Source organism: Ambystoma mexicanum, chromosome 13 (assembly GCF_040938575.1).
Source record: "Ambystoma mexicanum isolate Mex_15411 chromosome 13, UKY_AmexF1_1, whole genome shotgun sequence".
NCBI classification, from domain to species: domain Eukaryota; kingdom Metazoa; phylum Chordata; class Amphibia; order Caudata; family Ambystomatidae; genus Ambystoma; species Ambystoma mexicanum.
Window position 1 is genome coordinate 265,705,528 of NC_090938.1, and position 15,411 is coordinate 265,720,938.

Consider the following 15,411-nt stretch of genomic DNA (forward strand, 5'->3'; position numbering starts at 1 on the left):
ACGAGTATAGCCGTGAACTAGTGGAAAAAAGGCGATTAGTGAGGAAAGCGCAAAGAAAGCTATGCATTTATCCGTCTCCAGAAAATCAAGACAGCTTAACAAAGATCAAGAAAGCCTATAAAACCTGGATCAGACAACACAGGCTCCATCTATACCAACAGGACGCAGAAGCTTTGTTGAAGCTGGTCTGTGGCTATCATCCACGGGAGTTTTTGTTCCAGTCACCGTTGGCCCAAATTCCTCACGAAATCGATACTAAATCGGAGTCTTGGGCTGACTTGAGCGACAAACCAGAAATAACAAAGGTCCTCCAAAGGCTCAAACCATCGCGAGCCCCGGGCCCAGACAGTATCACCAACTTTGACTTAAAATAAAACGTAAAAGAATGGACATCATTGATCAGTGAGATTTTCAAACGCTGCAAAAAATCCAGACAAATTCCGGCGTCATGGACCACATCTATTGTGGTGCCCATATTCAAAAAAGGGCGAAAGGAAGATCCGAAAAACTACCGTCCTATAGTGCTACTTGATACCATTGGCAAAGTTTTTGGGGCACTACTTTTACAACATTTCCAGTGATGGGCAAAGCACGCTGTGTGTGCCGACCCGTTTCAAACGGGCTTCACCAAAGTCAATGGGACGGTGACTAACATATTGTTTCTTAGCGCTTTAAAAAGCAAAGTTATTGGAGGTGGGCCACGCGTCTTCCTTGCGTTTGAGGATCTGGCGCAAGCCTTTGATCAGGTAAACAGAGCGAAATTGTGGGAAAAGCTGAGACTCTGGAATTGTCCAACTGGCATCCTTCAACCGATCCAAGCGCTCCACAAAGACACTAAGCTCCGTGTAAGGCTGAACCAAGCAGGTTTGTTGTCAGCGGAAATTTCTGTGGAAAGAGGGGTAAAACAGGGCTGTCCATTAGCCCCGGCCCTCTTGATCGCATATCTTGGTGACTTCAAGGAATCTGAATTACCCATTCGCTCTTTCCCCCCGTCCATGGGAAGCCAGAAAACTACAAGGTTATTATACGCAGACGACCTTATACTAATGGACCTGACTCCGATTGGCCTTCAGCGCCAGTTAGACAACCTGGCTACTTACACCAGAGAAAACAATCTTACCATCAATGTATCGAAGACAAAGATCCTGGTCTTAGAAAAAAGGAAACAACCAAAAGAAAAAACGTCCTGGCATCTGGAGGGGGTCGCCCTAGAAAAAGTCCTCAACTTTAAATACCTAGGAATAATGCTTGACTGTTCGAACACAAACTCAACCCTACAGAGCTTGTTAATGGCCAAGGCGACCAAATTGGCGGCACAAGCCCGCGCTCTGGATATGAAATTCGGATGATTTTCCTTGCTCCCAGTGATCAAATTCTATCGCGCAAAAGTGGTTCCGTCCCTTACCTACGCAGCGGAAGCCGTGCCACACACACGTGGTCACCTGTGTCCGAAATTAGAGGGTCATTTCTGGCGGACGGTACTAGGCCTCCCAAAGTCCACATCAATTCCTTTAATTAAAAGAGAGCTGGGTCTTCTCTCTCTGGGAGGGACTACAGAGATCAAAGCAATGTCATTATACGGGAAAACGTTGCTCCCGGATTGTCCGCACTTACTAGCCACAATACGAGCAGAAACAACAGTCGCACGCTGCAGCGTGCTAAACTCTTGGGAAGCAGCGTGCAAAGCAAAACTGCTACAAATCCAGTTCCCAGAGGATGACCTTGTCCGGTACCCGAAAAAATAAAAAGGAGAATGGGCGAGCTTGACTGGATTAAAACCTTGGACACTGCTACAAAAGCAAAATCAGTTAGCCACCTTCCGCCATATCAAACCAAACTGAACTCGGTCCCAAACTACCTGACCAAGTTCTCAAGCAAACCAGCCAGAAACTTGTTTTTGAGAGCACGATTTAACTTGTTGGCAACAAATGAGATTTCAAAGCTGAGAGGGCAAAGCACCTCAGACTCATGTTGTTTCTGTGAAAACGAAGCAGAGGTGGAAACTTTACGCCATTTGCTACAAAACTGCCCTGGAACAAAAGAAATAGGTGAGAAGTTTTTGTTAGCACACCTCTCGGTGTCTTATACGAAGGAAGAGGAAATATGGTGGAGCCGCCTGATGAGCGGAGAAAGAACAACCTGGACAATTACCACTACACAAACTCTTAAAGCTATTCTGTCAAAATGGCCAGCAGAGTCAGCCACTCAAAACCCAGTAGAGTTAGCTGCTAAATAACAACCTAAGCGACCACTACTCCTTCTTCCTCATTTTCATCTTCATCCTCACCGTTTCTCTGCTTTCTACTTCTACTCTGCTACCTCTGCTTTCTTCTTTTTCTGCTTATTTCAGCTCTCTTCTCTTCCTTCTTCTCCTTCTTCTCTTCTTCGAATCAACTTCTATCTACATCATTGTTGATTATCAGTTGTCTTTCTACTTCTACAATGTTTTGTAAAAATCATTGAATTGATTAAATCAACTAAATAAATAAATACATAAATAAATAAAATTAAATGGTTAAGTCTTTGCCACGGATCTTAGAAGAGTTTGGCTAGGTGAAAAGTTAGATGAATGTTTAGGGAAGGACAAGCCTTCGAAGTTGGGAAAGTCTCACAAACTTTCACCGTGGCCGAAAAGATTTCCAGACCGCGTTGTTTGCACAGTACCTTTGAAGTGAAGAAGAGCTGGAGCTGAGGCAGTTGATCCTGACAGTTCAAACAGATCTCGCTGTTCCTGAGCTTCAGTCGTGGGGACAAGAAGGAGGACGTCAGGAGTTTTCTGCACTGCCCAGGGATGATGCCACAAGCTTAGCAAAACGTCGGTTTAAGGTGTGAGTGCCTCAAAGTACATGAGCTGGTTTCCTTCCCCCTGGCTTTCTGGTTTTCAACAGCACTCTGAAGAGAATTCGACCAGGATGGGGACCATCTCCATGATACACAGGAGCTTTATGCTTACGGCCCGAACAGACGTACGTAGCATGTGTGTGAATCAGGAAAACCAATGTTGGGAGGAATGGCATGCATACACTTTTGTAACCTGCACAAGTCACCTACCCTTGAAAAGGTCTCCCTGTGCTCTTTCAAAAAATGTATGCTTGCCATTCCTCACCACATTCGTTTTCCTGATTTACACATGCTAAGTACGTCTGTTCGAGCCGTACGCACAAAACTCCTGTGTACCAAGGCTCAGTGTTTGGCTTGTGGTATTGCTTGTTTTGTGAAACACTACAAAAAATGTGTGATTTCCTAACTGCAAGAGTTGGGGGAATGTAGCAGAGCATTGTTTTTCTCAAAATTCATAGAAGCCATTGCCGTACCAAGCCAACCATGTCCACCACATACCTTTTTTTTCGGTCATTTTCCTGCCTTTTCCCCAAACTATGGAATTTTCCCCTACTTAGTTGTTGCCTGACCTGCGAAATCACCCCCTCCTAGACTTGGAATTTTGTCTACTTTTCAGAAATGTATGCCTTTCATCCTCCAGTTTGGCTTTCCTACCCTTTTCTTCCATTCTGTCTACGCATGTCCAATTGGCAAAAATGGCCAAAATCGCCTACCTCTCACAAAACGGTTGATAACCGCATCAAAATATTTTTGTTTTGTTTCCAGTCAACCTGTTCTTGAAAGCCAGGAAATTGGGGAATTCAGCACAGCAAACCATTTGTTCTTAGCTCTTACAAGGAAATAACCAAAGGCTTCTTTGTACATCATTTTATTGTCATTTTTTAAAAAAAACCAAAAGGTTCACACTTTTTTGTTATTTTCTATCACGCTCCTACAGGAACCTAAGATTCCTGGGTAGCAATACGACAGCCTTCAAATGGGAAAAAAAAGGGGCCACATTTGGCTGAGATATCTCATGTAGCAAAAAAGTTACAATGCATTGAATGTTGACATACCAAAATCACCAAAGAGGTCCTTGGCACTGGGGGGGGGGAAACCCATGGCACTTAAAGGGTTAAGGGCTCTTCCAAAGTGCCTAGCATGCCCTTGCTAGTTTTATTAAATCTCTCAACCAGACCATTGGTCTGGGGATGGTAAGAGGTGGAGAACTTGTAGGTTACCCCACACTCTTTCCACATGGTTTTCATGTAACTCAACATGAAATTGGATCCTCTGTCAGAGACAACCTCTCTAGGGAATCCAACCCGAGTGAAAATGCCCAGGAGAGCCCCGGCAACCACCTTGCCAGTAAAGGGGTATAGCCTCAGGCTACCTGGTGGTATGATCAACCAAGACAAGGATGAACCGATGTCCACCTGAAGTGGGAGGGTCAAGGGGACCAACAATGTCGATGCCCACCCTCTCAAATGGTGTGCCAATCACTGGCAATGGCTGTAGTGGGGCAATGACACTGCACCTCATGCACCAACTGAAGTAGGAAGGGCCTGTAAACCTGGGGTACCACCAACCTCTTGAGGGCACCAGGTTCAGGCTTAGTGGGCTCACTAACAAGGAGCTCACCTTCCCAATATATCCAGAATGTCCTAGGAACTTCTACCTGTGCCTGGGACATGGCCTGTTTCCTCAGACCCTCGAGAGAGTGGAACTCTCTCTGACCCTGACAGAAGTCCGGCCGGGTGGGTCCTCCTTCAGCCAACAGGCATTGAAGTTTGGGGTGGTCCTCCGGGTTGAGCACCTCTCCCGCAGGAGGGTCTTCTGCCTCATCTCCCTCAGGAGTTGAGTTTGGGTTTATCACTGGACACAGCCCATTCGGAGCATGAATCCCAATCGGTGCTGCAGGAGCAGCAGGAGGAGAAGCAAACCCCTTCACAGAGGTGGACTTCTTGTTCCTCCTTCTTGCCTTAGGCCTTGCCTTTGGCTAAGGGTACATGATTCTCAGTCAGACCCGGTGTCACCTGTGACCTAGTGACTGCAGCAGCAGTCATGGAGAGACCATCAGAGGTCAACCCCAACTCTACTAGATCGTTGCCTAACAAAATATTAGCAGGGACATTTTCCTGAACCAGGACAGCAAGCTTTGCTGTCTTGTCTCCAATCATGAGTGTGACTAAGGCTACAGGAGATGATTTGGGAGGCCCACTAGCTAATCTGGTGGTTGGCAGAGGAGCACCTACATAGTCCTCTGGTTTGAGCAGGGTCCTACCCACCACTGTCATGCTTGCCCGAGTGTCTCTCAAACCAGTAGAAGGCTGCCGATTCAAGAGGACACTTCTCAAAAACCTACCGGTGTTCTGTGGGATTGTAACCAGTACTTCTGCGTACTGGTCACAGGCCCCAAGGGACACTAGGGAAATCTCTACAGGAGCACCAAATGTGATCCCTGTAGGGAAGGGGAGAAAAGTGGCCTCCACCTCAGACATGAGGTAAGGGTAGGTCAGGCTAACAGTCTGGACTCCAAGTGCCTTACCTTTACACTTGGAGTCACCCTTCTTGTGGTCCAGAGCCCCACAGACTCAACAAGTGCCAGGAATGCGGGGTACAGTACTGGAACCACTTGGAGCCCGCTTTGCAGCAGGTGGACCACTACTCTTATTCCTACCCACATAGGATTTATCCCCACTAGATTTATGGGTCTTAGGAGAGGAAGGTTTTGGTTTATTCGACTGCGATTGCTTCTGGGACTCCTTAGACTTCTGAGAGGTCCCCTTTTCTTTGTCCTTGTCCTTTCCACTGGAATCCTTCCAGGACACCTGGTGGGAGACCCACTTGTCAGCCAGCCTGGACAGCTTAAAGGGACCTAAAATGTTCTGTTCAGCAACATACTGACACAGCTCTGATGAACAAGCTTTGAAAAATGCTCACAAAATAAAAGAATGGACAATTCAACAAATGTTTTCACTTTGTAACCATCAATCCACCCCATCATGTTCATATGTGTAGCACTCGCCCAGTCACCCAAGACACATTCTATCTTTTCTTAAATTCCCTGAACCTTTTAAGGTATTGGGTAGGTGTCTTGCCAAACTTGGCAATCAAAGCAGACTTCATGTACTCATACTGACCCCTTTCTTCCACACTGAGTTTCAGAATACAGTCATATCCATTCTGAGGCACTCTGCTTAACACTTTGCCCAATTTCTTTTATCAACATCATGGATTCCACAACCCATCTCAAATGCTTCAATGCACTGGAGGATATCAGAACACTCCACATACACACCAACCAAATCATTCATGAACTTGGTGGCTGGGGACTTGACACTCTCAACTGGTTTTGTTGAAGTCTCCACTCTAGCTCCCTCCAGCTGAATTTTCTTGTGCTCAGTGTCCCTATCTTTGAGTATCACTTGTACCATCTCCCCTTTCTTCAATTCAGCTTCTTGCCAACGTTTTGTATTGAAAGGCTAACCGTTCCCGTTGTAGCTCCAATTTTAAAAGTTCAATCTTCAGGGCTTCCCGCTGAAGAGCAGTGCTGGTGTTCAGAACAGAGGCAGCAGGAGTGGTGGTGTCCCAGAATCAAATTCAGTAACAAACCCAGGGGCAGAGTCCTCATTGGTTACATCCCCCCCTTCAAGAGCTTCACCATCAGTCTGGTAGTCCACCAGGGCAGCTATCAGCTCAGCCCTAGACTTATCTACAAAGTCTAACTCCCTGGCTTCACAAGCACTTGGGAAAGCCTCTAAGCTTATCCTAGTCAATTTACCATTTGCAATAGACTCCATTGCTTGTAATGTAGTTATCATGTACACAAATAAACCTCAATTGAACAAAGTGTAGATATTTTGTAAGTGGCAAGGCTACACACTGATTCTTAAAACCATAAACATCCCACTTCTGCCACCAGTGTAAAGACTGGAGGGGGGTATCTATAATCCTGCTCTCTATTTGGCAGAGGAGAGGCACAGAGGACCCCAGCCAAGATTCTCTATTTAGTAAAACGTGGGCGAGCAATCAAGTCCTAGCTCTCAGGAGGTGATGCAGGCTGGTTCTTAAGTACAGTCTAGTCCCCAAGCACCCAAAAAGGAATGTCCACACACTATATTAGTGAAAACACAGTCTTTATATAATTAAGGTTCAAGGTTATATACACAATCACAATAACTCACTTTGTACTCAGTTAATCTACAATGGCAAATATATACACAGTTCTATGTGGTACCACAATTACTATCAGATTTCATAAAAGTGTATCAACTGTACTTTAGTCAAATGTCACACAAATCAATTAATAAAGGGAACCAACAATAGACATAGGAGGCAAGCAGGTGGGTTAAACAAATAGGCAGAATACTGGCCATGTTTACCTAGACATAGTTGCGTGTGAGGATCCACTCATCTGGGCAACCTGAGAAAAAAGATATTATACAAGCCCAGTCCATATACTGTTTCACAAGAGTCTTATTTCCTTCTAAATAGTTCTACAACCCCAAAGTACCTGGAATAGCAGAGTTCGACATCGGGTCGTCGACGAATCCTTCTTGAGCGCCTCCCTTTAAGGCAGGAGCCATGGATCGTTGAGATCCCTCGAAGAAATGGTGAACAACGGCATCAAGGCAGTGGCTTGGGTCCTGGCGGTGCTCATCGATGATCGTCGAGGGTGTCCTGCGAAGAAGAGGCATGCGGTGCACTCGACGATGAGAGTTTGTTGCTGCAAAGAGTCTATGAAGAACTTTGGCCCGCAAGGGCGTTAAGTCATCCGACGTCTCTGTGGTGTTCGGGTGGAGGGAAACCCACCGGCGGATGCTCCTTGGCAAATCTGCAGACTCGACTTTCTCTGATGGGACAAAGTGGTCAATGGTGCAGGTGCGAGCGTCCTTGGATTCAAAGTATCTTAATCAGGTGGAGCTTTGCGGCTCTGGTCATCGGTGGTACGGCATCAACCGGTCCCCGCTTCTGGGCAACACAGCTTCGACGGGCCTATAGCGGTTATAGCAAACCTGCAAACCCTGGTCGACGACGGTGGACGGAATGTCCGGTGCTTCTCTTCATTCTCCTCGGCGGTCCCCGTCTCCGGTCAGCAGCCTGTCAAGGGTCTGACTTCCAGAGAGCATTTGGCAAAGGTCAGCAGCGCACGATAGTCCCTCGTAGCTCGGGAAGAGGTCTCCTAGCCAGGTCCTCTCTCCGATCAGTCTCGACGTAACGGCAGTTTAATTTTGCAGTGAAAGTAAGAGCAGTCAACCTTCTTCTTCTGGCTAGGCAGTCGAGATCAAGCATCAGTTTCAACTTCAGCTTCTGAACGATTTCTAGCAGTGAGAGGCCCCCAGATATACTGTTCTGTCTGTCATTCATTCCGCTGGGTCACACTCAGGCAACCAATCACTCAGAAGGGCATTCAGCAGTCAGGCAGCCAATCAGGCTCACAGGGCATTCAGGCCAGTCTCCTCCCTCTCAGACACTCACAACAAGGAATGTGTATTGGGACAAGTACCCAGCCATTCGGCACTACACACTGCATTCATACCAGTTTGGGGCAGGGCTGTCTCAGTCTTTATGTCTCATACCAGAAATTAGACACCCATAACAAGAAGTGCATATTGGTCACACACTCCATTCACCCAGGTCCCACCCACAGGGTGTATCCACAATATACAATCACTGGGTAGGCTCCAGCCAGTCTGGTCTGGACTTTACCACAATACCATATATGGAACTTCCACCAAACAGCCAGTTAGGGGGAGGGAATAGAGTCGGGTCTTCCCAGGACCTTGGGAAAAACAAGGTAACAGGCAAAAGAAAGCAAGAGGCCACAGGGGCCATCTTGTCTCCTATCAGGAATCAACTGATTCCAATGGCAGCGCCTGGGAATCCCAAAATGGAGGATACTCAGTGCACCTGTCAAATTCAGCATGGAGGTGCCACCAGCTTATACCCTGCTCTGTGACCCACCCAAAGGTGCCCACATACACTAGGGGCACAAAGGGGTGTACCCCCACCCATGGGTGCCATAAGGTTATCCAAAGGGTCTGTACACCAAACCAAACGTAGGTAGAACTGCACTGCCAGGAGACCCACATGGACTGCTGGGCAGAAAACAATACAGAACATACATGAAAAAGGACTGCAGAACAAGGGCAGGGAGGCCCTGTCCCTCCAATGCATTTCAAGCATCACACTCATCTTACTTGATCTCTCTTCTGCCTTTGACATAGTCAATCATGCCTTCCTGCTCAACCGTCTCTGTGATAACATGGGCATCACCGGTCAGGCCCTGGCTTGGCTGACCTCCTTCCTCTCCGATCGACCCTCCCAGGTTCAACTTGGGACATTCATCTCCTCTATGTCTAGCTCTACCTGTGATGTTCCCCAGGGGTCTAACCTATCTGCCTGGCTGTTCAACCAATTCCTGGCACTTATTGCCCACCGCATTGATGTTCTCTGCCCCAACTTTCAGTGCTTTGCGGATGACACTCAACTGATTTTCAGGCTCCCCTCTGCCACCTCTTCTCTCATCACTGACTGTCTCCGCCATCTAGGAGTGGTGTGGCACCAATGATCTCTGCCTTAATGCCAGTAAGATTGAGATTCTCCTCATCAGCACACCTGCTCCCTACTTCCCTGTCACTCTCTGGCCGGCCTGTCTTGGCCCTCTTCCTGCTCCAACCTGTGAGGATAATACCTTGGGGTCATCTTTGACTCCACACTTTCCTTCTCTCTTCACATCTCTGACGTCTCTAAAAAGTGACATGTCCAGCTGCACCTCCTTAGAGGTATTCTTCCTTTCCTCTCCTTCCCCCAGAAGCTCACTGTCTCCAGAGCTATGGTTCTCTCTAGGCTGGACTACTGCAACAGCCTCTTTCTAAATCTGCCTGCCTCTACTCTTCGCCCTCTGCAACTCATCCAGAACAGGACTGCGATACTTGTCCTTGGCCTTAAGCACAGGGATCATATCTCTCCAGGACTGAAATCTCTGCACTGGCTCCCAGTGGCAGCGAGGATTATGTTCAAAACCCTCTGCATTTTCCACAGGGCATTCTGGGGCCTGGGATCTCAATACCTCCAACTCGCTCTTCCCAGATATCTTCCTTATCGAGCTCTACCCTCATCCGCCTTCAACTCCCTCAGGGTCAGTCGCTTCTCCAAGCAGCAAGTTGGTGGTAGATCTCTTTCTTCTGCTGGGGCCTCCCTCTCGAACAGCTTCCCTACCTCTCTGAAACTTGAGGAGAACCATCTCTGGTTCCGGAAGCAACTCAAGACCTTCCTCTTTGCTTCTGCATTCACTCCTCCTCTCCACTGCTGATCTCCTGGCTGAAACTGCACTGGTTACCTAGCTACCCTCTGATCGCGGGCCCAGGTCCCCTCCCCACCAGTTCCACACCTGCACTGCCCCCCCTGGCAACCTTTGCACTCAGGGACTGTTTTTGTTTCCCTACCGCCCTTACTATCACTTGACCCTTGCTGTCTGCACTCACCCTTGCACTTGCCACCAACTGGCCGCCCTTTTATTTATTGTCTTATTTATTTTCACTGTTCTCCTATGTACTGCACTGCCCCCTCCTCTTCCCCCCGCACTTGCACAATCTCAATGCCACCTGGCCTAGTAGGATCATTGCCTGTCTTCCCTCTGTTTCCCCTCCCTTGCCTCATCTTGCCTTGAAACACTTGTGTATGGGTGCATTATAAATGCCATATCATATCATATATCATATCATATCAAGGGAACATATGTGAGAAAACGTGTATTGTGTATAAATCAAGCAGCTGAAGGATCACATGTTTAAGACATTTATATTACCCATTTTAGAGCAGAAAGTAAGTCATTAACTCTCAGGTCGTATGCAGGGCAAAGTTTGATATTACTGTGTAATAGTGCTAACTCAAACAGATCCCAGGCAGAGATGAGCGAAATTACATCCTGCAAAACGAAATTGATCAAATTTGCCTCCAATCTCGTTTCACTGGTGGAGGGGATTACTTCCCAATTCACCCTTTAAGATAATTGTAATTTTTTCTTGACATTTCAGGGGTTTTGCCCTAAATTTGTTTTATGTGTTCATGACATGTCGTTGACAAAAGGACATTTCATTTTTTAACACAACATTTTTGGGACATTTCTGCAATGAAAAAATGAAATTTCGTGCAGAAAAAAACAGAAAAGGGCAATTTCGCTGTATGGGCGAAATAGCTGTGGAAAATCCCGGAATTCACAATGTTTTCCTCAGAGGGTACTTCGGCTGTTTCCCCCAATGCTAATTACAGGAGAGAGCATTTTGGGCAAGAAAGGGTGGGTTATGGGTTTCAATGGCCATAACGATTAACATGGCCATGAGAGGTCATACGTGTGGGTAACTAACCAAACGTGTCCCTTCTGAAATCCCATCTCTCTCCTCTGCTCCAATGCAATCGTTTTGGCTTATAATTGGTGCTAAAGTACCACCAACTAGAGAAACCTAAAAGAACCCTATGCATCCCAGCTAAGGGTTGAATTCTGTTTCTTGTTCAGAACTTAAACATGTCCACATATGTTTTATTGCATTGCCTGTGGGTTTCTCTGGTAACCCATACTTATGTTTTATTCCTATTCATCAAAATATGAAACATACTAAGAGCTATGTAATGCAGACCCATGTGCAAGTCAAATTAACCTCTGCGGGACAAATGTGTGTCTACTGAATGAAGAAATATATTAGCTGCGCAACCACAAGAGCACAGTGCCTGTGTCTTTGTATAGCTGTCATCAGAAAGTGGACATTTGGAAATGAACAGAAAGGTACACAAATGCGATTTGCTTCAATCAAATCACAATGCAACTCTAGCACGGCCAGGGAAGGGCATTAACTTGGCAGGCATCTCTGAGCCAAACAGAGGGGAAATAAAATAAGGGTCCCCACCACTCTGGCTGTCGGGTGCCCTTCTCTACTGACTAAAATGCTCACTCACGAGGCCAGAGAATGGTACAGCAGCAGTACTACAAATGAACACCTGAAAAGAATAATAACTTGGCTTCTCATCTAGGGAGAATATTCACACCAGAAAGTCCACAATGCACACAAATAAAATAAATTGCGTGAGTGCAAAAACTAAAGCAGGAAATGGAAGCGATAACTATGAAAAACAGCACATGTACTTACTGTAGGTGTGCCATTTCATATGACCCTGGTGACTTACTACTTCTCTTATATTTGCAGGTATGCTCATGCACTGCCCCAGCCTCTATGTGGTCACGCTGCTGCCGTTTGCAATGAAAGGATCTACGTCTCTGGCGGATGCGACAACACCAATCAGTGTCTTGCTTTGATGTATCTCTATGACCCGACCAATGGGGCCACATATCTCTCATCAATGAGTGCAGTCAGAGCTGGCCATGTAATGGAAACCATAAGGGGGAAGCTCTACGTAGCAGGGGGACTTGGGCAGGGCATTAATGGCTATGAAGATCAATATATGTGTGAAGTCTACTGTCCCATTTCTGACTCCTGGACCCAAGTTGCATCCCTCACACAGGCTCACGTTGTCGCTGCTTCAGCCATTTTACAGGACGAGCTGTACATTTTAGGTGGCTACTCCTATGAAACCTACCGTGATTCGCACATGGTCCACTGCTATGACCCCAAGACAGACAGGTGGGTCAGTCTTGGCACCATGCCAAATGCATTTGCTGACATGAAAGCTTGCGTCCTCTCGGTGCCCACGCACCAGAGACAGCCCGCTATAGCTGGCCAACAAACTAGCACATGATCAATGAAATGATGTAAACCCTAAATAAGATCACACCAAGAGTGTTTTAGTAAAATAGACACCCACCCTGTCAGCCCATTTCTCTCCCTTTTTGCGACACAGTCCCTGTTCATCCAGCTTTACCTCAATTTCCGTTCGAGACGTTTTTAAACTTAGGTAGATGTCTGTGTCTTCCCCATTCTCATTTTGGTATTTTTCTGTGTCAAATATATCATGTTCTCGTGTAATACTGAGCTCCTTTGTTCCAAACCGTTCCAATCTCAAAATGTTAGTTATATGTCAGAGCACACTGATTAAATATATTGGGCCTCATTACACGGTAGACGGTAAACCATGGCGCTATTAGTGCCATGGTTCATGCCAGTAATTTACCGGTACCGCCTTGGAGGAAAGGGGAATTACCGCCCTATTCCAAGGTTGGCGGGCAGTAATTCCTCCTTCCTCCATTGCCCTTCCCCATTCCCATTTTTGCCCCATAGGGCATAATGGGAATGGGGAAGGCGCTAATTACGGACCGCAAATTATGGTACCGTAATTAGCACCCTGGTCCCTTTGCGGGTTGGATTTTTAACGCCTGCAAAAAGCAGGCGTTAAATTCCCCAACCCGCAAAGGGACCTCGTAGTAAGGTGGTAAGGATTTACCAGTACCGGTAAAGTACCGGTACCGGTAAACCCTTACCGCCTACCGTGTAATGAGGCCCATTATGTATTGTCCTGTGTTTATTTAACAATTTAACACTAAAATAATCGATTTAAGCCAAGACACACATGCCACAATATCACCCAGTAACTATCACTGGAAGCTCACCTCCAGTCCAGAGCCACATCAGCAAGGCAATGCGGGTATACACGACTTTTGCTCCAGACAAACATTGTTGTCTTACAGGACAGTGCTACTTTATACATAGCTTATTCAACCCAAGACAGACATTTCTCAAAACTGCAGACAACTACATACCTGATTTCACCCTTATTAGGTATCATCAGTAGTCTGACAGTTTTGTGGTTGGGGTATTGGGGCATATTTAGCAAACCATAGCAACATTATTGTCGGTTTATAAAGGCTGGAAAAGAAAACCTTTCACCTGAAATGCGAAAGTAGAATAATCAATTTGAGCCATTTGACACATTTCACAACGCCATAACCATCACTAGAAGTTCACCTCCAGTTCAGGGCCAGATCAGCAAGACATTGTGGGTATGAAAAGTTGCTTCTTTACCACTTCCTGTTGCCAATAGCAGACTGCTGTAAATGAGGTTTGAATGTTCAAGGATGTTTTACAGTTGTTTGAAAGTGCAAACATGTTTTTTTAGTCATATTGATTTTTAAGAGGAATTTAGATAGACTTTAACCTTTTTTACAATACTGTAACCAAGGTAGTATGTCTTCTTTTTTTGATCCAACAGTATTCTTTCAATGTCAGTTCTTTCACTTCAATAACAATTATGTTGTTTTTTTAATCTCAATATTATTTATCTTCTATGATATTCGTGCATATTTCTTTTACTATTTGGGGGTTATGTAGCACACACATAGCTTGAAAGCAATGAAGTGCTGTACATGTTGTTGATGGTAACCATATGAGGTAAGAAGGGAGGTTGCAACATACAACATGCAATGTTCCAGCCATGGGGGTAGGCTGATATGCGGATTGCAAGCAATCTTGGAAGTACCTAGGTATTTAATGAAGAGTAAGGTCTTGAGTTATTCCATGTAGAAAAATGTGGTTTTATTTTGCATTAGTTGCTGGGCATTGGTCATTTAGGACTTTTATAGTTCATATGTATTCATTTCTTTCATACTTTAGAAATATTCCAGCAAGATCTGCAATCTACATCTAATACATTACTTCTTGATTGGGTATATCAATTTCTGAAAATAAAAATATTTTTCTGTAATAAAACTGCATACCACATTTTAGATCTGTACATTTTCTTGCCAGTTTACGATCTACAGTTCTACCTATCATTCTGCAGTCTCCCAAATAGCTGTGCATGTGCAAACACACTTGCAATTTACAGGTGTATACTTGTATTAAGTAAGAGTTTGTGGCCAAAGGACCGCCATAAGGGCATGTTTTGCATGTTGTCAACAAAACCACCTTAAGCATGCAAACACAGGTATGTGCTCTTTGCCGATTTTTCACAGCAATCGACAGTGCACATGCATGCCAACATGCACATTCTTCGTATATTTACCTTAGGTCATGTTAAACATTTCTAAATGTACACACGAAGTGTGGTGTTACAGGCAATGATGTGTGAAAATCCCAGTTTTGTAGTGTGCTAGTGTGACAAATTGGATTTTGCCTTGCAGAAGTACAAGGGTGAACAGGGAAAAATGGCTTGCACAGTTCTCACACGTCTACAAACCAAAACACAATGCTACACTTCTACACTTCTAAGAGGGGTGTGAAGGTGAAACAGTAGTGATCCAAACAACACGGTATAACAGTCCAAAATGCAGGGACTATCCAATTAAGGTTCTATGAAAATAGAACCACTCTATTAAAATAGAGCATCGGCAAGTAGAACAAAAAGTGTGGGGGGGAGTTCAATGTCACAGTATCAGATTTTGGTTCTTGGTGGGCTGACTCATCAGACTCGGGTTGAATGTTGACGCAAGCTGATCAGGCTCAGTCGGGCATTTAGGAACAGAGAGGCCTTGGCAGTAAGTAGACATTGAGCAGGGGTACATGCAGGTGCTCGGTAAAGTCGAATGGCAGCGGTCCAATTGCTACTGGTTGGGTCAATCCCAAGAAGGCTTCAACGTTGGCCTGGCCAAGTTGGGCTTAAGCCGCTAGAAAAGGTCCAGCAGGTCGAATCGGCAGGAGA

The 15,411-nt window shown here is 45.7% G+C and overlaps 1 protein-coding gene across 1 annotated transcript in view; it reads left to right on the forward strand.

Annotated features, from left to right (window-relative positions):
- KLHL33 (kelch like family member 33) overlaps positions 1-14,497 on the forward strand; it is a 710,631-nt gene extending 696,134 nt beyond the window's left edge. Inside the window, exon 5 of the mRNA XM_069633757.1 lies at positions 12,027-14,497. Within this exon, the coding sequence (XP_069489858.1) occupies positions 12,027-12,576 (550 nt within the window). The 3' untranslated portion in view covers positions 12,577-14,497. The remainder of the gene's footprint in view (positions 1-12,026) is intronic.
- The last annotated feature ends 914 nt before the right edge of the window (positions 14,498-15,411 follow it).